Source organism: Pseudorasbora parva, chromosome 16, assembly GCF_024679245.1.
Source record: "Pseudorasbora parva isolate DD20220531a chromosome 16, ASM2467924v1, whole genome shotgun sequence".
Classification (NCBI taxonomy): domain Eukaryota; kingdom Metazoa; phylum Chordata; class Actinopteri; order Cypriniformes; family Gobionidae; genus Pseudorasbora; species Pseudorasbora parva.
The window spans coordinates 40,705,735-40,730,007 of NC_090187.1; the positions used below are offsets into that span (position 1 = coordinate 40,705,735).

Here is a 24,273-nt window from a genome sequence, read left to right on the forward strand (position 1 = left end):
CGTTTCATGAGTAAAACCATAAGGGGTACCATCAGCGTTTTTATGAGTAAAACCATAAGGGGTACCATCAGCGTTTTCATGAATAAAACCATAAGGGGTACCATCAGCGTTTTTACGAGTAAAACCATAAGGGGTACCATCAGCGTTTTCATGAGTAAAACCATAAGGGGTACCATCAGCGTTTTATGAGTAAAACTGTAAGGGGTACCATCAGCGTTTTTACGAGTAAAACCATAAGGGGTACCATCAGCGTTTCATGAGTAAAACCATAAGGGGTACCATCAGCATTTTTATGAGTAAAACCATAAGGGGTACCATCAGCGTTTTATGAGTAAAACCATAAGGGGTACCATCAGCGTTTTTATGAGTAAAACCATAAGGGGTACCATCAGCGTTTTTATGAGTAAAACCATAAGGGGTACCATCAGCGTTTTTATGAGTAGAACCATAAGGGGTACCATCAGCGTTTTTATGTTCAGAACCGTAAGGGGTACCATCAGCGTTTTATGAGTAAAACCATAAGGGGTACCATCAGCGTTTTTATGAGTAAAACCATAAGGGGTACCATCAGCGTTTTATGAGTAAAACCATAAGGGGTACCATCAGCGTTTTTATGAGTAAAACCATAAGGGGTACCATCAGCGTTTTTATGAGTAAAACCATAAGGGGTACCATCAGCGTTTTATGAGTAAAACCATAAGGAGTATCATCAGCGTTTTTATGAGTAAAACCATGAGGGGTACCATCAGCGTTTTTATGAGTAAAACCGTAAGGGGTACCATCAGCGTTTTTATGAGTAAAACCATAAGGGGTACCATCAGCGTTTTTATGAGTAAAACCATAAGGGGTACCATCAGCGTTTTCATGAGTAAAACCATAAGGGGTACCATCAGCGTTTTATGAGTAAAACTGTAAGGGGTACCATCAGCGTTTTTACGAGTAAAACCATAAGGGGTACCATCAGCGTTTCATGAGTAAAACCATAAGGGGTACCATCAGCATTTTTATGAGTAAAACCATAAGGGGTACCATCAGCGTTTTATGAGTAAAACCATAAGGGGTACCATCAGCGTTTTTATGAGTAAAACCATAAGGGGTACCATCAGCGTTTTTATGAGTAAAACCATAAGGGGTACCATCAGCGTTTTTATGAGTAGAACCATAAGGGGTACCATCAGCGTTTTTATGTTCAGAACCGTAAGGGGTACCATCAGCGTTTTATGAGTAAAACCATAAGGGGTACCATCAGCGTTTTTATGAGTAAAACCATAAGGGGTACCATCAGCGTTTTTATGAGTAAAACCATAAGGGGTACCATCAGCGTTTTTATGAGTAGAACCATAAGGGGTACCATCAGCGTTTTTATGTTCAGAACCGTAAGGGGTACCATCAGCGTTTTATGAGTAAAACCATAAGGGGTACCATCAGCGTTTTATGAGTAAAACCATAAGGGGTACCATCAGCGTTTTTATGAGTAAAACCATAAGGGGTACCATCAGCGTTTTATGAGTAAAACCATAAGGGGTACCATCAGCGTTTTTATGAGTAAAACCATAAGGGGTACCATCAGCGTTTTATGAGTAAAACCATAAGGGGTACCATCAGCGTTTTTATGAGTAAAACCATAAGGGGTACCATCAGCGTTTTTATGAGTAAAACCATAAGGGGTACCATCAGCGTTTTATGAGTAAAACCATAAGGAGTATCATCAGCGTTTTTATGAGTAAAACCATGAGGGGTACCATCAGCGTTTTTATGAGTAAAACCGTAAGGGGTACCATCAGCGTTTTTATGAGTAAAACCATAAGGGGTACCATCAGCGTTTTTATGAGTAAAACCATAAGGGGTACCATCAGCGTTTTCATGAGTAAAACCATAAGGGGTACCATCAGCGTTTTATGAGTAAAACTGTAAGGGGTACCATCAGCGTTTTTACGAGTAAAACCATAAGGGGTACCATCAGCGTTTCATGAGTAAAACCATAAGGGGTACCATCAGCATTTTTATGAGTAAAACCATAAGGGGTACCATCAGCGTTTTATGAGTAAAACCATAAGGGGTACCATCAGCGTTTTTATGAGTAAAACCATAAGGGGTACCATCAGCGTTTTTATGAGTAAAACCATAAGGGGTACCATCAGCGTTTTTATGAGTAGAACCATAAGGGGTACCATCAGCGTTTTTATGTTCAGAACCGTAAGGGGTACCATCAGCGTTTTTATGTTCAGAACCGTAAGGGGTACCATCAGCGTTTTATGAGTAAAACCATAAGGAGTATCATCAGCGTTTTTATGAGTAAAACCGTAAGGGGTACCATCAGCGTTTTTATGAGTAGAACCATAAGGGGTACCATCAGCGTTTTTATGAGTAAAACCATAAGGGATACCATCAGCATATTTATAAGTAAAACCATGGTACCATCAGCGTTTTCATGAGTAAAACCATAAGGGGTACCATCAGCGATTTTTAATGAGTAAAACCATAAGGGGTACCATCAGCGATTTATGAGTAAAACTGTAAGGGGTACCATCAGTGTTTTTATGAGTAAAACCATAAGGGGTACCATCAGCGTTTTTATGAGTAAAACCATAAGGGGTACCATCAGCGATTTTTAATGAGTAAAACCATAAGGGGTACCATCAGTGTTTTTATGAGTAAAACCATAAGGGGTACCATCAGTGTTTTTATGAGTAAAACCATAAGGGGTACCATCAGCATTTTATGAGTAAAACTATGAGGGGTACCATCAGCGTTTTTATGAGTTAAACCATAAGTGGTACTGTAATAAGGTTCTTAGATGGGAAGGAAGGAGGCGGGAGCTGGCGAACGTTCAACAACGTTAATCAAAATAAACAAAACGAAAGTAAACCGCGGGCAGCCCCTCACGGGCAACTGCCCGCACACACATAAACCATAAACAAAACTCACCGTAAAGTCCAGGCCTGGTCCTCTCTCGTCTTCCACTGTCTTTTCTCCTCCTTTTATACTCCCGTCACTCCGCTGTGGTGAGACGAGACCGTTGTGTCGTGCAGCTGGCGCTTATTATTACTCGCCACCGGCCCGCTCTCACGGTCACTCGCCTCGCTGCTTGCCACAGGTACCATCAGCGTTTTTATGAGTAAAACCATAAGGGGTACCATCTGCGTTTTTATGAGTAAAACCATAAGGGGAACCATCAGCATTCTATGAGTAAAACCATAAGGGGTACCATCAGCGTTTTCATGAGTAAAACCATAAGGGGTACCATCAGCGTTTTTATGAGTAAAACCATAAGGGGAACCATCAGCATTTTTATGAGTAAAACCATAAGGGGTACCATCAGCGTTTTATGAGTTAAACCATAAGGGGTACCATCAGCGTTTTTATGAGTAAAACCATAAGGGGTACCATCAGCGTTTAATGAGTAAAACCATAAGGGGTACTATCAGCGTTTTTATGAGTAAAACCATAAGGGGTACCATCAGCGTTTTATGAGTAAAACCATAAGGGGTACCATCAGCGTTTTATGAGTAAAACCATAAGGGGTACCATCAGCGTTTTTATGAGTAAAACCATAAGGGGTACCATCAGCGTTTTTATGAGTAAAACCATAAGGGGTACCATCAGCGTTTTATGAGTAAAACCATAAGGGGTACCATCAGCGTTTTTATGAGTAAAACCATAAGGGGTACCATCAGCGTTTTTATGAGTAAAACCATAAGGGGTACCATCAGCGTTTTTATGAGTAAAACCATAACGGGTACCATCAGCGTTTTTATGAGTAAAACCATAAGGGGTACCATCAGCGTTTTATGAGTAAAACCATAAGGGGTACCATCAGCGTTTTTATGAGTAAAACCATAAGGGGTACCATCAGCGTTTTCATGAGTAAAACCATAAGGGGTACCATCAGCGTTTTTATGAGTAGAACCATAAGGGGTACCATCAGCGTTTTTATGAGTAGAACCATAAGGGGTACCATCAGCGTTTTTATGAGTAGAACCATAAGGGGTACCATCAGCGTTTTTATGAGTAAAACCATAAGGGGTACCATCAGCGTTTTTATGAGTAGAACCATAAGGGGTACCATCAGCGTTTTTATGAGTAAAACCATAAGGGGTACCATCAGCGATTTATGAATAAAACCATAAGGGGTACCATCAGCGTTTTTATGAGTAAAACCATAAGGGGTACCATCTGCGTTTTTATGAGTAAAACCATAAGGGGTACCATCAGCGTTTTATGAGTAAAACCATAAGGGGTACCATCAGCGTTTTATGAGAAAAACCATAAGGGGTACCATCAGCGATTTATGAATAAAACCATAAGGGGTACCATCAGCGTTTTTATGAGTAAAACCATAAGGGATACCATCAGCGTTTTCATGAGTAAAACCATAAGGGGTACCATCAGCGTTTTTATGAGTAGAACCATAAGGGGTACCATCAGCGTTTTTATGAGTAGAACCATAAGGGGTACCATCAGCGTTTTTAAGAGTAAAACCATAACGGGTACCATCAGTGTTTTTATGAGTAAAACCATAAGGGGTACCATCAGCGTTTTTATGAGTAAAACCATAAGGGGTACCATCAGCGTTTTTATGAGTAAAACCATAAGGGGTACCATCAGCGTTTTTATGAGTAAAACCATAAGGGGTACCATCAGCGTTTTTATGAGTAAAACCATAAGGGGTACCATCAAGGCAAGGCAAGTTTATTTATATAGCACATTTCATACCCAATGGCAATTCAAAGTGCTTTACATAGAAATTAATTAAAACAGTGGTAACAAATCCATGAGAAAAAAGAATACCATATGGACGAATAAAAAATTAAAAACAAGCATAGTTAAAACAGTTGTAAAGATAATAATAATAATAAATTAACAATAACCAAAGATAAGAACAAAGGTAAACTAAAACAATTATTAAAAAGAATAAAGAGATAAGATAGGGTGCAATCAGTCGGACGTACAGTGGCACAGTGCTCATTCAGTAAATGCACAGCTAAACAGATGTGTTTTGAGTCTGGATTTGAATGTGGCTACTGTTGGAGAACATCTGATCTGTTCAGGAAGCCGGTTCCAACTACGGCTGGCATAATAGCTAAAGGCAGACTCTCCTTGCTTTGAGTGAACTCTTGGTATTTCTAACTGACTTGATCCTGCTGATCTGAGTGATCTGTTGGGTTTGTATTTAATCAGCATATCTGCGATGTATTGAGGTCCTAGCTCATTGAGAGATTTATAAACAAGTAATAGTACTTTAAAATCGATCCTAAATGTAACTGGAAGCCAGTGTAAAGACCTGAGGACTGGTGTGATATGGTCATATTTTCTGGTTTTGCTCAGAATCCTGGCAGCAGCGTTCTGTATGAGCTGCAGCTGTCTAATGGTCTTTTTGGGAAGGCCGGTGAGAAGGCCATTACAATAGTCCACTCTACTGGTGATGAAAGCATGAACCAGTTTCTCTAAGTCTTGCCTGGAGACAAAACATCTAATTCTTGCAATATTTTTCAGATGATAGTATGCTGATTTAGTTATTGCTTTGACATGACTACTGAAACTCAGGTCTGACTCCAAAATCACACCAAGATTCCTGACTTGATTTTTTGTTATCAGACTTTTGGCCTCAAGATATGCGTTCACCTTGAGAATTTCATCTCTGTTTCCAAATGTAGTGATTTCAGTTTTGTCTTTGTTAACCCTAACTGTAACACGTTTGGATTTCTGCAAATCAGCTCAAGCCAATGCAGACAATGTGATGACCCAGCAGCTCATTAAAATCATTAGTGCCGTTTATTTTTATGAGTTCATAGTATTATCTTATCAGTATTGTTTTTTTGTGTAGTTTTTTTTTTTTTTACAGAAACACCAAATTAACAACTATTGTTAAAGGTGCACTATGTAGTATTTTTGCAGTAAAATATCCACAAACCACTAGGCCGGTGTTATATATTTTGTTCAGTTGAGTACTTACAATATCCCAAATGTTTCCAACTATTTGTAAATTGTGAGAAAATTGCTATTTTAACTAAGGACCAGAACGTTTCAGCATTGCGTTTGAGGGAGTCGCCTGTCAATTGCGTCATATCTGCGTTACCCTCGGTTTCGGCTTTTATTTGACAGGAGCGCTTTACTCTTAGCAGTGTGAACAAGTGAACGCACGGAGTACCGTCATAACATCATTTTCAACACACTTAAATGTATCTAATATGATAAACAGAGCTGCATTACCTCAAAATCATAACCGGAAGAGCGGATCAGTGCAGGCGCCCGGCGAATGTGTCCCGTCCCGTCATAATAAAGTCCTGGTATTCGTGAGGCGGGTATTTGTTTAACAATCACTCCAGCGGCCGTGCTCAGGTCCAGAACACTTGGTCCTGCTCCGCTTTACACTACAGTAACGTTAATAACCGCATCCATGAACATAATTTCATCCCGAGTCCTATTTTCCACCGGCTGTGATGTGAAGACCACATGTCCCCAAGATAATGCGCTCACACTTTGCGTCATCAAACTACGCATTTGTTTTGAATAGGCGCCCTCCAGTAGACAGAAAGTTGCATAGTGCACCTTTAACCACCACCACCTTCAGTTCAAATCATATGCATTCGTACGTTTTTTATTTGCACTTGATTGATTACCAAGTTTTACTTCAAATTACTCAAGTTCTATCATTACACCATTATTTGCTACTTTTTTGTATTCTGAACACATGGTTGGGATTATTTTTGCTGTTTGCGCCACGACAATATGAATAAATGAATTGAAAGCGTTTCTGCACAGTTGCACTATTTAAACATTACCTGCACTTTTACACAACAAAACTATATCTGCAACTTTTCCCATTATATATAGCAGCCTATTTGATGACAGGTATGTTTTACTTTATGTAGGAGCTAAAATAGAATTTAGCTAAATAGAACTAATGTGTGTGTGTTAAATAATGAATTAACTTTCAATGTTATGCGAGTTGGTGCCATCTAGGGGTAGAAGCTGGAGAGCCTGAGGCCTTTGGAATAAAGGGACTGGGATTTCCTCTGATGGTGTGGCCAGAACAGGAAGTGGCAGTCTTTGACCTCATGGCCTAACAGACAGACTGCTTCAATCCTATTTATATATATATATATTTTTTTTTTTTGGGAGACTTTGATATTTTGGTTTTGAGATTTTGGATACCTGCAGTTTTTTGTAATAAATATTTTTTCGTTTGAACAAGTTGGAAAGTGAGCGTCAAGGCTTGTTTTTGTTCAGCCACCAAAGTGGATATATCCCTATATATCCATTACACTTTATATTACTTTTACTTATATTACTTGATTTTTTTACTAATTAAACTCATAAAACCTTAATCAATATTGATCCTCCTATATCCTCATGATTTTTAATGATTCTTTCAGTTATGATTTTGCTTAAACTGACTGATGAACCACTGATTGCTTCTTGTTTTCTACACTTTGTCTCTGGACTCCTCAAAGACCAATTACAGTGTTTGCTCACTTATCCCAGCTCCCACATATGAAATATGGATTTATCTTCCATTTTTCTTTTCTTTGATTAATTGTATATTGTCTTTTCCAGAAACACTAAAGAGTCAAGATGAATATTGCCTGTACTAATGTCTGTACCTTCACTGAGAGAAAGCACGTTATCAGTATGTTTTCGGAAACATTATACTTAGAACTGGAGCTCGATTACCTCCAACCTTGGAGAGACTGTATCGTATGTGCACAATATTCTGTGTTACAGATCAGTGTTGAGAAGGTGTACAATAGACATCCTAACAGATGGGTGGACTTGGTGTTCTGGGCAAGCTGGCGCCTGCTCCAGACCTGGAAGGTCACTACAGGCCTAATTTCGGGGTGAACGCGTCAACAAGTCATTTACGGACACGTGCATGTGATTTGGTGACGTGTGGAAATTTACCATGACTGTTTATTTTGTCCAATCAGAATCATCCAACTCACAGTAATGACTTGGATGGACCTTGAAAACAGTATAGCTGTTGGGACAATTGTATGTACGATACACGGAGAGAGAGGGAGCGTGGCCTACGAACTCCTCGTGAGACCTGAAGATGGCTTCTACTGATGAAACTGCAAACTATTCTTTAGTACATTTTTCTTTTCATCAATTGCACTCCTGACTCTTGCTCTTTATTTTTCACTACTGGTCTTGAGTCATAAACTGTATTCACCCCTAACGATTGTTATCGCAATAAACACCACAAAATATCGGGACAAATTTTGGATGAAGTACATATAACTTATTTTTTATAAAATTATAATTTTATAAAAATAACACTTTTTTCCTAGTTGAAATTCACAAAATTGCCGCCGACTAAACTAGCCGCGTGGAACCGAGCGCCTGCTGGTGGGACACTAGGAAGAACGCCTGTTAAATATTGTTTGTAAAATGTAAACTTCACTGTTTAATGAAGGAAACTATGTGTGATGAAACATACAATCAACTGGTCAAAATCACACTGTACCTGTAGGTGCAGAAATCAGGCGTTTGCTCTTCGTTGTGATGGGCTCGGTGTTCACAGACGGTTTAGTTGAGGTGATGGCTTCAGATAATGAAGAACAGCTGGACGCATTTGATCTCCTCCAGCTGGATGACCCAGCACAGCTCGCATGTCTACGTATGGAAAATAAATGGAGATCGACATACAAATCGGCAGAAAAGCATGTTATTGGTTCTTATAACAATAAAAGCCATTATTGGAGTACTTTTAGTGTTGTGTAAGATGTTGCTGCAATAGCTCACATCTGGCCCACAACTTGCATGGTGCATGTTGCAATCTTTGTTTTCATGACTTGAAAACTTCAGTAAAGATGGTGTGATTTAATAGATGCATTTGGTGTACTACTTCAAGAACGTGATTCAAGATCGCTTTCCATAGCGAGCTTCTACCTAGACCAGCGGTCCTCAACCAGGAGGCCTGCAGACAACTTTAAAGAAATTCAAATAGACAGAACAAGCATTGAAATAGAGCCAGACTACTAAGAAAAAGCAGATAGATTTCATTTATCAGATACTTCTTTAAGGAACCAAAGTGTGTAAAAATATATTTTAAAAAGTCATTATCCTTAATCCTTATCCAATAAATCAACCAACTTGCAGTCATTGGGTCAATATTACTATTGCAATGGAGTCGAATAGGTTGATAACTACTGACCTACGCAACATTTTGGCAGATCGTAGTTGCCTCCAAACATTATTAAATGTTGTCGAGGAATATCACAAACTTTAACTTCTCTTATTAAGAGCCAATATTTACTCACTGAAAGGGCATTGCTGGGACATTTCTTACCTAAATAATAGCTTCTTTCCCCAACAAAATAACAACTGCAGCATGGTCTCCACTTATGTGGAATACAAACATCAAATATATTAAAGGGATAGCTCACTTTAAAATGAAAATTCTCTCATCCTATGGAAGTCAATGGCTCGAGTTAACTGTTACTGACATTCTTCAGAATATCTTCCCTTGTGTTCAGCTGAAGAAAGAAATTCATACAGGTTTGAAACAACTTGAAGGTGAGTAAAGGATGAGAGAATTTTCTTTTTAAAGTGAACTATCCCTTTAAAGTTGACAGGAAAACGCTGCACAGACCGATCAATGTATGACGGTGCTTTTGAATCGCTCTCGCAGTGTGCTGATCAAGTCAACACACTTATTCACAAATCCTCTCCCGTGGCATCATAGGATAGTAAAGTGTCCATTATGCACACTTCACAATCCCAATGGAAATAGTAAGTCATTCGGGTACACTTACTCGAAACTTTTATGAGTAGACCCTACTGTGAATTTCGGACACACTTCTTTTATTACTCTTTTTGTTCTTTTGTCCAATATGTGATTTCTATGAAAGCTTTTTTTTCACCACTGAACACAAAATTACAAATGTCATTGCAACGCTCACAATTCTGAAATTTTTCTGCATAATTGCATGATATAGTCAGAATTGCAAGTTAATAATTCAGAATTGTGTAATATAAACTCGCAGTTCTGAGAATAAAAAAAGTCAGTCTGTTTTTTCCTCAGAATTGGACTTTATAACCTCACAGTAGCGACTTTATATCTCAGAATATCTCTTAAAAAAGTCAGAATTGCGCTATAAACTCACAATTGTGAGATAAAAAGTCACAAGTCTCTTAAATTGTTCTAATCTTTGGAGGAATTTCAGATGCAGCTTCGAACAAGGAAAAACGTAGGGAATTAAATTGCAAGAGGGAAGTTATTTTGTACAAAATTTCATTAAAAGCAACATTATTTAAAAAAAAAAAAAAATATATGTTCAAGCCTGAATCTTTATATTAAATAGGTTACCGCGGAAAATATATTACTGAAAAACTATGCGTAAAAGATTTTTTGTTTTAAAGTATGACCTACAAGATAGTTATTGTTACGTTTTTTGCGAGTAGCGGTAATAAAACTGATAGACATATTTTAAAACCAGCTTTATCTCGGAGCTGCTGTCTAGGTAGGGAGCTCGCTCAGATTGAATTTGAGACAGAACCATTTAAAGGGGGGGTGAAACACTCAGTTTCAGTCAATCTCATGTCAATCTTGAGTACCTGTAGAGTAGTACTGCATCCTTCATATCTCTGAAAAGTCTTTAGTTTTATTATATTTATTAAAGAAATATAGGCTGTACCGAGTCTTTCCGGAAAAAACCGAGCGCCTGGAGGCGTATCGTGTGGGCGGAGCTAAAGAATGACAAGCGCACACAAAGCGGTGACGTCCTCAAGCGTGGAGAAGCTCATCGCTATCGATCTCAGCTAATAGATATATGATCCAGAATCATTCGGAGGCTGAAATAAATTGAACAGGAGAAACGGCTACAGCAGGACGTCCGTCTCTGTGGTATGTACTGTATTTAGTGGCCTGTCAACATTTGTGTGTGTTTACTCGCAGTTTATGAGGACATGATTCGGTTTATTGACTATTGTATGCGACTAAACCTTAGCAGTAGCAAGCAAAACGGTTTTGCACGTCAGACTAGTGTAACGTTATACATAGAACAAAAATGGAGTCCGTTTGCGCATTTGAATGACGAAGCACGTGATCGTGTCGTTTACTGATGTTTACTCATGCGACAACAGCAGAGACATTTGAAGCAGTTTTACTCACCGGCTGCTTCCAAAGCAGGACCAAACCTTTATTGGTGGGACCGCTCCGTCAAAAACACACTTCTTTGGTATGATTTGGTAAAGTCCTGACAGCAGTGAACGGTGGAGATCCATTTTGCGACGCGACTAAAGCGATGTTGTGAAGCTTCCCGTTATTTCTGCGTTCAAACAGTGCAGAAACAGTGTTCACGGACGACTGGATCTGCAGCTGAGAGAGTGTTTATGGGCGTGCATTTCCTCTCTCGCTCTAGTCACGCGCGCGCACCCTACCGGGAGAAGAGCCCGTACGGCCCATACAAGGACCTTCCGTTCTGTTCACGTCAAGTCGAGCCATACTCGAAAAAAAACTCTCAGAAACTTGTGAGAAACCGGAAGGAGTATTTTAAAAACAGAAATACTAGAAATACATCAAACGTCCAACATTAGTATTTGAAACTTTGTCTATGTTTAGGATGGGAATCCAAGTCTTTAACAGTAGAGTCCTAGAGTCTTTAAAAAGCTCAGTATGCATGAAACAGCATTTGCCAATTCTCTATTGTTAGCCTGGATAACCCATGTCATTATGCTTCATCATATCGCCTTCTACTGGATGCAAAATGCTCTCTGGTAGCCTACATTTTAGAATGTTAGGAGCTACTTCTGTAGTTATTTTGGTGAAAGTATCTCAAAAGTAATACAGGAGTAATGTAACGCATTACAATTCGGAGACAGTAATATTGTAATGTAAAGAATTACTTTTAAATAGCAGTAATAAGTAATCTATATTAGAGTTTGTAAGTAACTTGCACAACACTGACACCGACACAGCTTGCTGACGGCAACAACCTTAAAATATGTGGTCTCCTCTGGAGGTTTGGTATGCACTGAGTGAGTGAGTGTGTGTGTGTGTGTGTGTGTGTGCGTGCACGCTCTAAAACTGCCCAGTGTTGCTGGATATTTGTTAATTGTAGTCGAGCTGTTACTTGTTCCCAAGTAATAATTCGCAGACAAGAATGACAGTAATTTTAAACTCTTTTATTTTTGCAAAATCACAATCTGGGAGGAAACAAAATCGTAATACATAAACCTATACTTAAAGCAAGTACACTCAGACACGTTTAAATGAGACACAAATTCCACGAGTGATCAATTCAAGTTAATTTTTGATACATTTATTTCAGAAAACGAAACAATATGTAAAATATTACATCGTTTTGCTTCTCAAGTAAATGCATCTTGATTCAACAAAGTTTTAAGATATTAGGAAATCAAGACCAAACAAACATGGAGTGAATGGAGGAAAAGACGCAAGCAGTTTTCTAGCATATCTGCCTCCAACAAACAAATGTTTGTGCCTAGTCCAGAGTCCAACATTTCTACTTTTAACCCTGCATTGATTTGTTCAAATAGTGCTGTTGCTGACATTCCTATAAAACCAATCGCTTTCTGTCGACCAAAAACAAAAAATGACTATCACCCGCCACAAGCTATCGAGATTTTAGGGCTGTGCTACACAAGTGTTTTTCAGTGCAACGCGTCCCATGCTGCAAATTAAGGCAGTTTCAGAAAAAAGACATTTTGGCCACATGTCTGCAGGATGTCCAAAACTGGTGCATTGATTTATTTGAAGCATTCAGAGATTTTGCCGAACACAGAATTCCATAAAAACAAGGCTTTCCGTTACACGTGAATTTGACAAGTGTGCCAATTTTCACAAAAAAGGCAAGAATTCTCTTCACACTTTAGTCATTTACACAGAAAATACAGAACCACGGAAAACCGAGGCCACGGTATTCAATATTATACAACTCGTTTGTGAGCTAATCGCTAAAGTGCCTAAGAGAATGACAACAATGTCGTAGGTTGCAGAAAAAAAAGGAATGAGACATTCATATGATACAGTGTGTACAGAATTGCAAAAATGTCAACATTTTCTGTTGTGGTTTGTTTGAAGTTAAATGCATCGGCCTGGGCTCAAATGAGCCGCGTGCCTTTGGAATTCGATAATGAACATTCAACGTGCAAGTGAACGCTTTTATAGCTCAACTAGATTCTTTTACTCTGACCTCGACTCATGTTCTCACTTTTACCTTACCAGTTACTTCCGGTCGCCAGGGCACAGATGCGTTTTAGATCATTTCTTGAGTTTGCCTGCAGGAAATTAAACTAGAATTTTGGCCGATCTCTTCCAGACCAGCATAAAACAAAATGATCTGCATTGACGACAGAAAACCTTCTATCGCAGCGATGTCTCGCCGCGTGGAGTCGAACGACCCTTCTTCGGACGCTTCTGACCGATCCTCGAGTGAGTCTTACATCTCATCCAAACCATAGTCCTCTTCGGGAAAGTCTCCCACCGTTACTGAGAGGGGCTTCACGAAGGCGCCGTACTTTGGCTCGCATTCAAAGTAACGTTTCCCATTCACGCTAAATCGAGACAAACATGAAGCATCGGTTAGATTCACGTTAGTCATTTTCTGAGGCATGCCGGTCTTTCATGAACATAAAGTTGAATTTAAACTTTTGTGAGCACCAACCTGCCGTCATGTTTCCCGAGCGGCTCGTCGTATTTCACACCAATCCAGTGGCCCGACTTGAAATCTACCGTACCTGAAAACAAGGAAAGCACTGCAATAAACAGGCAACAGCCAAGGACTAAATAAATTGAAGGAAAATCAGCTTTTATCCCCATTCAATAAGACTACAACAATATTATAATGAATAATTACTATTACTACTTTTATTATTAAAAATATCTTTGAGCCATTATAAACATTAATCGGTAACGCTTTACACTAAGGTTCACTAGTTACCATTAATTAACATGAACTAATAAGGAACTGCACTTATAAAGCATTTATTTATCTTTGTTAATTTCAACATTTACTAATGAATTATTCAAATCTTGCTAACATTAGTTAATGCACTGTGAACTAACGTGAACAAAGCATGAACAGCGACATTTTTATTAACAAAAGTTAACAAAGATGAACATCCACAGTAACAAATTAAATGCTATCATGAATTGCTAACAAGCTATTTTTATACTAAAAATAAAATGAAATTTATTTAGAGAATGGTACAATTTTAATTTAAATGCTTTGTTTTAAAACATTCAACCATAGTGCTTTTATTTTGTCAGAAAACCTCAGGAAGTTAGCATGAAATCAAAATAGACCATTCTTGTTTTTCTATGGAACTTAACAGTATTTATTATCAATTGTTTATTAGTGCACCACATTTTTTTTAAAATATATTTTCATATTGTAATGTCAGTTACTCTCCAAATTATTGTCAAATTAAATTAAAATTAAACTAACAACCTAAAGACAGTATATTTAAAATATTTGTCGTAATGGTATCTTTTTTGATTAATGAAGGCCAGTATCAGACACAGCTACTGATGTCTCTATGAAATATTAATGATAGACATTCAACATTACAGTATAATTCAAAGCTATATTAATTTCAACATTTATTGGGCTTAAATTAAAAATAAAAAAACCTTTCATTTCAGTAAACTTAAAACATTCGTCACATAAATCCATTATAATAAATGTCATATTTACCTGTGGCCTTTTTACCTGTTAGACATGTACAGAAATTGAATAAAGTTATCAAAAACACATTTCTCCGTTATCTTTGTTCTTTCATTAACAGTAATCAAATGACAGACATCACAGCAACTGATTTATTAGGCTGCTGTGTCTTTAAGATCTGCCGTTGCCAAACATGACACGGATCTGAGGCGCTGTCACAACTCTTTACGTTCATGACGTTAGTTAGCTCATTTAAGACTGCTCTTATGAGAATATTTGACAAAACGGGCATTTTGACATAATTCTGTGTTACTGTTTATTCAAGCACGAAAGATGTCGGTACTGGTGCGCGTTGTTGCCGCATAGACAGGACGTTCAAAGCGAATTCTCTTCCGTCTTGTAACGTTTAAATGTTTTCAAAGCATTTGCATGAATGAGAGCGTGATCATATAGTGTAACGCTAACCAAAGGATGATGTGTTACATACTCTTAACACATTAAACTGAATGCGTATGCGTTAATGCGCTAATTATACAGAACTAAACAAAATCCCTAATGTTGAGCCCTGAGCTGAGTGGTGTGATATGAAAATGATGCTAAGCTTACCCACAAACATTACAGTGCCAATCTTGGTGGGTTGCCCAAGAACTTCAACTTTACAGCGGTTTCCAACAGCGATGGCGTCAGCCGCAGTCTTCTCCTCTTCTTCTTTCTTAGCAAGAGCCTCTTCTTGCTTGGCTCTGTTTTCCTCATTAAAACGCCCCAACCTCATATTCTTCTTGAAGCTCCGTACCGAATCTGACATGTATGAAAACAGAAAAGTTAGATATTTGCTTTTCTAACATATTTTACAGAGAACAGACAGTACATTAATGGCTAAGGCATTTAAAATATGTGCGATCCAGATTTCTCAATGGTTTTAGGCTACTCTGTTTTTCATGCGTTAAAACAGTGAAACACAAATGCAATCGGAAATGTGTCAAATTACACCACACAAATGTCAAAGAAATCTTTTCTAAATGCATGTTGAGGTACTGAAGTCATGTGAATGATTCATCTATGCATATACACATATACACCAATCAGGCATAACATTATGATCAGTGAAGTGAATAACACTGATCATCTCTTCATCCCGCCACCTGCAAGTGGATGGTATATATTAGGCAGCAAGTGAACATTTTGTGCTCAAAGTTGAAAAGAAAATGGGCAAGCGTAAGGATTTGAGTGAGTTTCCCCAAGTGCCAAATTGTGTTGGCTAGACGACTGGGTCAGAGCATCTCCAAAACTGCAGCTCTTGTGGGCTTTCCCCGGTCTGTAGTGGTCAGTATCTATCAAAAGTGGACCAAGGAAGGAACAGTGAACCAGCGTCAGGGTCACGGGTGGCCAAGGCTCATTGATGCTGCTGGGGAACCTTGGGTCTTGCCATCCATGTGGATGTTGACACGTACCACCTACCTAAGCATTGGACCATGTGCACCCTTTCATGGAAACGGTATTCAGCAGGATAATGCTCCCTGCCACAAAGCAAAAATGGTTCAGTATTGTTTCGAGGAGCACAAGAATGAGTTTGAGTAGCTGACTTGGCCTCCAAATTCCCCAGATCTCAATCCAATCGAGCATCTGTGGGATGTGCTGAACAAACTAGTCCGATCCATGGAGGCCCCACCTCGCAATTTACAGGACTTAATATAATCTGCTGCTAACATCTTGGTGCCAGATACCACAGTACACCTTCAGGAATCTAGTGGAGTCCATGCCTCGACGACCCAGGGTTGTTTTGGCAGCAACAGGAGGACCGACACAATATTAGGAAAGTCATAATGTTATGCCTGATCGGTGTATATACATATTGACATATGAAATGACAGGCTTCTCTAATCATTTAGTCTGCTCAAACCTGCCCCTTTCTTACAATCGACTGCAATCTCACATTTAGTCGATCTGCTTCAATTCAATCAGCAAACGACTGATAGGACCAAGGCACCAAACATAGGTTTGTCACAGTGAGGAACAAATGTCACTACATCACGACTGACTATTTGAGCGGTGCCGCAAGTCGCTATATACGTTTACATCATTCATCAAACGTGTCATAGGCAGAAACTGGAGGCCATCTTTACCTGCCCTTTTTTCATAGGCATCATCAGAGATCTCAAATTTCTCCACCTTCGACAAATCATCGAACTCCCCGCTCTGCGCACCACTGCGGTCGGTCACCTGCACAGACGAAAAATTCAATCTTTATAATGGCAGCCAACTGGTTTCAAAAGGTCCAGAACAGGACAGTTCTGAAACTTCAAGAACCATCATCTCACATCACAGTTGAGTCAATACGCACATGTATTCTGCAGTCATCATCTACATGATAGGAGCCAAGCAGAGCTTCGTTGTCATCTAGCTTCTGTAAGAACTTGTCTGAAGTGCTGAACAGATCAAGGTCCATACAGGCAGCGGGGGTGCCCACAATCATCTCCAGTTTACTCTGTAAAACAAACACACATCTAAAGTGAGACGATGATAAACTAAAACAACAATATGATTCCAGATAGAACCTGTCACTTTGACTGACTTGTGGATGTAATGCATTCATAAAACCATTGGACAAAAACAGAAGAGAGCTGGTCACTGCTTACAGTGGTTCCTAAGGCTCCATATTACTACTCTATACAGGTGCCGGTCATATAATTAGAATATATTCAAAAAGTTGATTTATTTCACCAATTCCATTCAAAAAGTGAAACTTGCATCATATTCATTCATTGACTGATATATTTCAAATGTTTATTTCTTTTAATTTTAATGATTATAACCGACAAATAAGGAAACTCACAAATTCAGTATCTCAGAAAATATGATTACTTAAGACCAATACAAGGAAAGGATTTTTAGAAATCTTGGCCAACTGAAAAGTATGAGCATGTACAGACACTCGATACATAGTTGGGGCTCTTTTTGCCTGAATTGCTGCAGCAATGCGGCGTGGCGTGGAGTCGATCGGTCTGTGGCACTGCTCGGGTGTTATGAGAGCTCAGGTTGCTCTGATACTGGCCTAGTTTAATCCATCAACTAGCTACGCTTCACCTTCATCGTTGCTGTGGTTGCTTGGTTGTAGCTCTGCTATCGCGTGCAGAGGGAATATGAAAGACAACCGTTTATCCCGCCCCTCAGATTGAGCCCTGCCAACGATGTGTTCCCAGATCCGACATCTTGATGTGCGTCTGGCTTGCATTACAATCAAGTGGCAACCTCCCGCGATCTCGCTTGAAGCCAATATGGAAGTAATGTAAACTGCAATTCCTCAACTGGCCCCTAGGGACAGGCTCCAGAAGAGAGCAAAAAATCTTATTGAGCCCCATGTTAAAATTCCCAACTTTACAGCAGAAAAAAACATGGTTCAAATTGTGGTTTTGGCCTATATGGCTAATTTTGACCTTCGTGACAACTGTGAGGGGGGCGAATTTTTTTTTATAACATTGGTTTACATTATATAAAGCCTTAAAGTTCTGCATAATTAAGGGCGTGGCCACTGAGTGACAGGTGGATAGCCATTAATCTGCCGTCTATAGTCATTGCGTCACCTCAGCTCCGCCCACATCCTGCCTATTTGCCCATTTTCTGTTATCCGGGAGTGGCACGCGATGACATGCTAACAAGATGGCAACGCCCAGCTCGCCCCTACATTAACCCTGCGTCCCAATTCGCATACTATCCATCCTAAATAGTATTCGAAAATAGAATTAGTTTGTCCCAAATCATAGTATGTTGAAAAGAGTATTCCAAAGATTCCCGGATGGTTTACTATTTCCGGTCCGAATTCGAAGTATGAATCGATGGGCACTCTAACGGCTGATATTGCCCACAACCCACTGCGAGGTGTATGGGGATTCGACTAGAACTACAAACGCGGATAAAAAGCGTTAAAAACTACAAACATGACGGATGTGCGAGTTCGACGGTTAAGTAGAGAAGTTTAGATAAAGGGGTTTGAGTGACCAACTATCAATATTTAACCTGACAAAAATATATTTATTCAGTGTTGTCCACATTATATTTCACCTGCAGCAGCATTGTGAACTTTTGTAATGACACGTTTGGCCATTAACTTTTAAATGCATCATTATATTTAAACTGCAAACACATGAGGAGAGTCTCTGCATTAAAGACCCACAAACAGCAGATCAACGAGCGGCTACATTTCTCTCCGATACGGTAAGAGATTAATCTGAATGTGGAGGATTTGAACTGTGACGAATCTGACGATGATTGACAGGACAGTTAAATGGTGACGGGATGCACGTAACGAAGCGACAGAGTCCGTTAAAGATGGCGAAGTAGTATGTCCCGAAGCTTGCATACTTTTCTGCTACACACTCAAAAGTATATACTTTTTCTTCACAAAAAGAGTACATACTTTTAGGACGTAGTATAAGTAGGCGAATTGGGACGCAGCATAAGCTTCAGAACGGCTTCTCGGAAACCAATGGGTGACGTCACGGACACTACGTCCATATTTGTTTATAGTCTATGGTTACAATACACTTACAATAGAATTCGGTGATGCTGATTTTCCGATACTTTGAACAGCCAAAATAGGAAAGAATTTGAACTAACACATGGTTTAAAACAAAAACAAAAAAACTTCAAAAAATGTTCATTAAAATGTTAAACTTTGTATTATATCAGGGTGGACTTAAACAGGTTATGGTTAGGTTTACTACAATTTATGCTAAACTAAATTTGTCTCAACTTTTATTTTGGGTGACCTATACAGGATGTCATTACCCACATAACATACTGTTGATTTTTGTATTGCAATACATTGTCAAACAAACAATATAGTGTTAAACCCTTTACCTTTAAAGTGATAGTTTACCCCAAATTGTCATCATTCACCCACAGTCATGCCCTTCCAAACCCATAAGACTTTGTTTATCTTTGGCAGCACAATAGAATATATTTTTAATGAAACATGAGAGATATCGGTCCCTGCGTTGAAAATCTATTCAGCCAAAACGCTGACACTTCAAAACATTCATAAAGAGATGGATTCCGCTTGATTCGTAAGGATTTATTTAAAAACCTCTTTATGAATGTTGTGGGTGAATAGACATTCAATGAGGAGACCAAAATCTCATGTTTTATTAAAATATCATTTGTGTTTCAAAGATGAACAAGGGTTTACTGTCTAATGGGTTTGGAACAACATCAGGCTGAGTGAATGATGACAATTTTTCATTTTTGGGTGAACTGTCGTCAGGGCAGCTTTCTAGCCTTTCTGGCACCCTAGGCAAGATTCATATGTAAGAACATTATGAGTGACTGACGCCCATGGTTATGACACTATTAGCCTACTTGATCAATTTACACTAAACAGCTATCTCTGATGTAAAAAATGTTTTATTCAAATTAACTATGCTATAATGTTCTGCACCTGAAATGAGCTCGGCGTGTGGTCCGTCCAGTACTAATATTCAGTGTAATGTTTTGCTCAACGTTATGAAAGAGCGACCAGCTTAGTGGAGAACAAGTAACCAATAAGTAGACTAACATACCTGTATATTTCGCTTTCTTTTTTATATTTCCTCTTTTTTCTTTTTACGATACTGAGCCCCTGATGGCTTTGACCTTTTCATGATGATGAAACTAAAGCACGCTGTAACGAGTAGAAATATAGTGTGGCTCCTTTAAGAGTTGCGCGCGCTCCTTGCAAACGAAGTCTGCATTTTGTGTATGTGCGCACTGACTCTTGAGCTCCCATGTGTGGGGATTATTTTCTGTTTTCTGTTGCTAACAGTCAGTTATTTTGTTTTATTAAGTAATGCTGTGGACGGAGAGGGAGTTTGTGATGAGAGTTCAGCGGGGAATAAAGTGCGATCTGTTTGATGTCAATCGCCTCCGTGTTTCCAATTCCATCCACTCCAGTTACATTAATTGAGCTCTCTGCATTTTTCACTCAGACACAAGCGTTACAACGCCACGGATGACGACGTTCCCTGCCGCCCTCTACATGATCTCATTTCATTACAGCAGCGCCACTATCACCATGGCGACTTCACTCCAAAAATCGCAACTAATCATAATGGCTTGAAATAGCAAAAGTACGAAATATTAATAATAAAATATATATATGAAATAACTAAAAAATCTTGTTGGGGCGGGGGCTCACTGGCGCCCCCCAGCTGTTGGCGCCCTAGACGACCGCCTAGTTTGCCTATGCCTAGAAACGGCACTGACTGTCGTTTTTTCAGCTTATTGCCCCAGAAACAAGGTGCAATATTTACACATTTTATCTGTAAACTGTTCTTGGCCATGGGCGTAGAATACGCAAGGTTGGACGGACATTTATGTTTTATTAAGCCATATCAAAGTATTTCTTGACAATAAACTATATGAGTAATGCACTGCTAATCGACAGCTTTTGTAATGTTTTTGAAAGAAGTCTCTTATACTCAACAACACTGCATTTAATTAATCAAAAATACAGTAAACCAGTAATATTGCTAAATATTACTACAAATTAAAATCTGTTTTCTATGTGAATACATTTAAAAATATAATTTATTCCTTTAATGTCAAAGCTGAATGTCAGCATCATTACCTTTCAGAAATTATACTAATATGATGATTTGCTGCTCGAAGAACATTTCTGATTATTATCAGTGTTGAAAACAAATTGTTGTTGAAACTGTGATGCATCTTATTATTATTCAGGATTCTTTGATGAACAAAGTTTTAAAAAACAGCATTTATTTAGAACATTTAGGGCCAGATTTACTCACAACGTGCGCCAGTACAAACCCTATTTTGCCGTTAAAAAACTACTGTCAGGTTTTACTAAAGACACGCAGTGAAAAATAAGTCCTGAAAGACATGGACAGGGTTTTTTTTGCGGCTGACATAATTGAATATGCATTTGTAAGAGTTTCCCTTTCAGACGCAACATTTATGAGAGGAGAGTATTAAAATGAATCATTCACAGTGATTTACTAAAGTTTGTCAATTTACTGGTGTTTGTGGCATTATTTACTGCCCAAAAGCATGTCTTAAACCAGATGCTAACAGGTAGATTGTGTTGGTCATTCTATAAATGATCCGGCGGTGTCTGTGTTAAATGCGTGTCGTCAGTAGATCACACACAGAACCTTCCACTCCCATCTGCGCTTTTTTGGACTTGCGCTCTTACGCCAATTTGCACTGTTTAGTAAATCTGGCCCTTATTAACGTATTTATTAAATAGAAATCTTTTGTAACGTTAAAAATCAACCTAATGCATGCTTGATGCATAAACCTATTAATTTCTCTCTCTTTTTTAATCTTCACACTTAAGTTCACACTTGTCATGTTTGGTTCGATTAAAACGAACCCTGGTGCGTTTGCTCGGTTAGTGCGGTTCATTTGAACATATGTGAACGCTGCCACCCGAACCCTGGTGCGCACCAAACAAGCGGACCGAGACCGCTAAAAAGATGGGTCTCGGTCCGCTTCCAAACGAACTCTGGTGCGGTTCGATTGATATATGAACGCAACACGGACCAAAGACATGTAAACGGACCAAAAACCGGACGTATAATGTCACAAGATGTGACGCATAATGCAGCTGATTTGACGACGCGGAAAGATCGGCGTACGTTATCCAAAATGAGTAACTTTAACGTTAGAGGGCAAACGTAGAGCAACGAGGAAGAGCCTCATCAATATTTGGTCTGACGAGCATGTTTCGAAAATGCTAGAAAAAAACACACAAAAAGCATACCTGGCTCTTCTCATCAAAGTTCCTGTGTCGCCCATTTTTAGCGGTGCAGATGACAGAACGGCCGTCTCTTTTGCACAACGGAGGAAATCCTGCTGCTGTTTTGAACATTTTATGAGCTCTTCATGAGTTCTCAGCGGGTAAAAATAATGCCACATGTACACGCATAAAATGATCGCGTTTAATCCAGCACACAGCGTTGTTTTGAATGTTGTGAACATTTCATGAGCTCTTCATGAGTTCTCTGGTAAAAAATAATGCCATATGTACACGCATAAAATGCCCGCGCGTGTAATCCGCACACAGCATTGTTTTGCATGTTCGGTAAACGAGCTCCTACGTCATATAAACCGACCAATCAGGTTGTGAGCGTCTCCCTGTGCCTTTGGTTCGGTAACTTTAGGTTCGCTGTTAAAAATGCCCGTGTGAACGCTAAGCGGACCAGGACTATTATGTTTGTTTTTGTTTTTTGGTCCGGACCAAACTAACCAAACGAACCGAACTACAAGTGTGAACGCACCCTTAAACACTTATAGGAAGAAGAAATGTACTTTGAGCATATTAGAAAGATTTCTGAAGGATCGTGTGACACTGAAGACTGGAGTTTGATGCTGAAAATTCACCTTTGACAAGAATTCATTACTTTTAACAAACATTTTCATTTGTAATTAATATTTCACAATATTATTGTCCTTTGTGAACAGAAAAGACTTCTTTCTTAAAACATTAAACAATTGTAATGTTCCAAACTATTCAGGAACTGAAAATGTCTTTATTCTGTGATCATTTTCTACAGTATAAAATCCATGATGACTTTAAGTGTTTGTAGTACATAAACAAATAATAAAACTAACATAAAATATATTATAGATATAAGTGGTCAGCAGTGCATTTGATTTCCTAACGAATTAAAAACAAAGAGTGTGTAAGGTTACTGTGCTCGATTAACTGAGACTTCCTTACAGCACTTGTAGGCCATTGCCCTTGTTTGTTTAGTTTCTTCTATTGCTCTCCTCTTTTGTAAATCGCTTTGGATAAAAGATTAAATGTAAATTGTAAGAGATTAAATAAAAATAAGATACATAAAATCGGTCAATAAGACAAAAGTCAGATAAAAACTGGTATTAAACCTGCCATTTCGGTCCTCCTCACTTCAGAAATGATGACAACGCCCCTGTTTTTTTTTTCCTGATTTGACAATATTGTCACATTACATCCAAAGCTTTAGAAAATAAGTACGAAATCTGTTCTAACATTATAAATAAGGTGCCACACCCCGGAGAAGTTACGGACATCTTTAAAAATGCACGCATATATCACGATGAGATTAATAAGCATCATGACGCATGATCTGCACTGCGCACCTTAAACTCCGCGATCGTGATGCCTCGGTTGAATCTCCGGTTGACCTCGAAGGAGCTGACGGTGCTGGTCACCCGCACGGACACGGTGGGGTTGCTGATGACGGTCACAGTCCCGTCCATCTTCGGTTACCAAGCAAAGTCTGACGCTGCTGCTGGTGTGTGTGGTCGAGCTGAAAAACAAACGCCGTGTTTGGTATTCACACACATCAAAAAGCAGATGTCTGGACACAACTGTTAAGTTATCGTGTCACGCCTTCCTCTTAAAGTTTGGTGTTTGCGATCATACTGGTTTGCTACGGCTAGCCAATATTGACATGCTTTTACTCACGTACAAGATCGTCGCTTTATTCACTGCTTCGGTTATCGTCAGTTACACGCGATCCAATACCTTACGGCCTGTATTCAGAAAACAAACCTCCAAAACGAGAGTCTACTTTTTGTTTTAGGTCTAATGAAAAAAGCTCTTCCGTCACAAACAGACCACGCCGCTATTCTGGAAGATTCTGCCCACCCATTTTAA

The 24,273-nt window shown here is 39.0% G+C and overlaps 1 protein-coding gene across 3 annotated transcripts; it reads right to left on the reverse strand.

The window, feature by feature from the left end:
- Positions 1–12,117: 12,117 nt before the first annotated feature.
- Positions 12,118–24,273, reverse strand: tbcb (tubulin folding cofactor B). 3 transcript variants are annotated; one of them, XM_067419029.1, is made up of 8 exons: positions 24,086–24,273; positions 23,754–23,923; positions 16,978–17,121; positions 16,760–16,856; positions 15,243–15,434; positions 14,667–14,681; positions 13,635–13,707; positions 12,118–13,524 (listed from the first exon to the last, which is right to left on the reverse strand). In XM_067419029.1, exons 2-8 carry the CDS (start codon positions 23,871–23,873, stop codon positions 13,410–13,412), a joined length of 756 nt encoding a protein of 251 aa, XP_067275130.1. In that variant the 5' UTR covers positions 23,874–23,923; positions 24,086–24,273; the 3' UTR covers positions 12,118–13,409. The 3 variants fall into 3 exon arrangements, with proteins under 3 accessions (XP_067275130.1, XP_067275129.1, XP_067275131.1); XM_067419028.1 differs by having other exon boundaries at positions 24,082–24,273; XM_067419030.1 differs by lacking the exon at positions 14,667–14,681 and having other exon boundaries at positions 24,082–24,272.

What these genes read in the sequence shown, in the direction of transcription:
- tbcb (XM_067419029.1), bottom strand. Translation starts at nt 23,873, where the DNA reads ATGGACGGGACTGTGACCGTCATCAGCAACCCCACCGTGTCCGTGCGG. An exon ending in TCACGATCGCGGAGTTTAAG is followed by an intron (nt 17,122 to 23,753) that starts GTGCGCAGTGCA and finishes TTTGTTTTACAG; the next exon opens with AGTAAACTGGAGATGATTGT. An exon ending in ATGATGACTGCAGAATACAT is followed by an intron (nt 16,857 to 16,977) that starts GTGCGTATTGAC and finishes TCGTCTGTGCAG; the next exon opens with GTGACCGACCGCAGTGGTGC.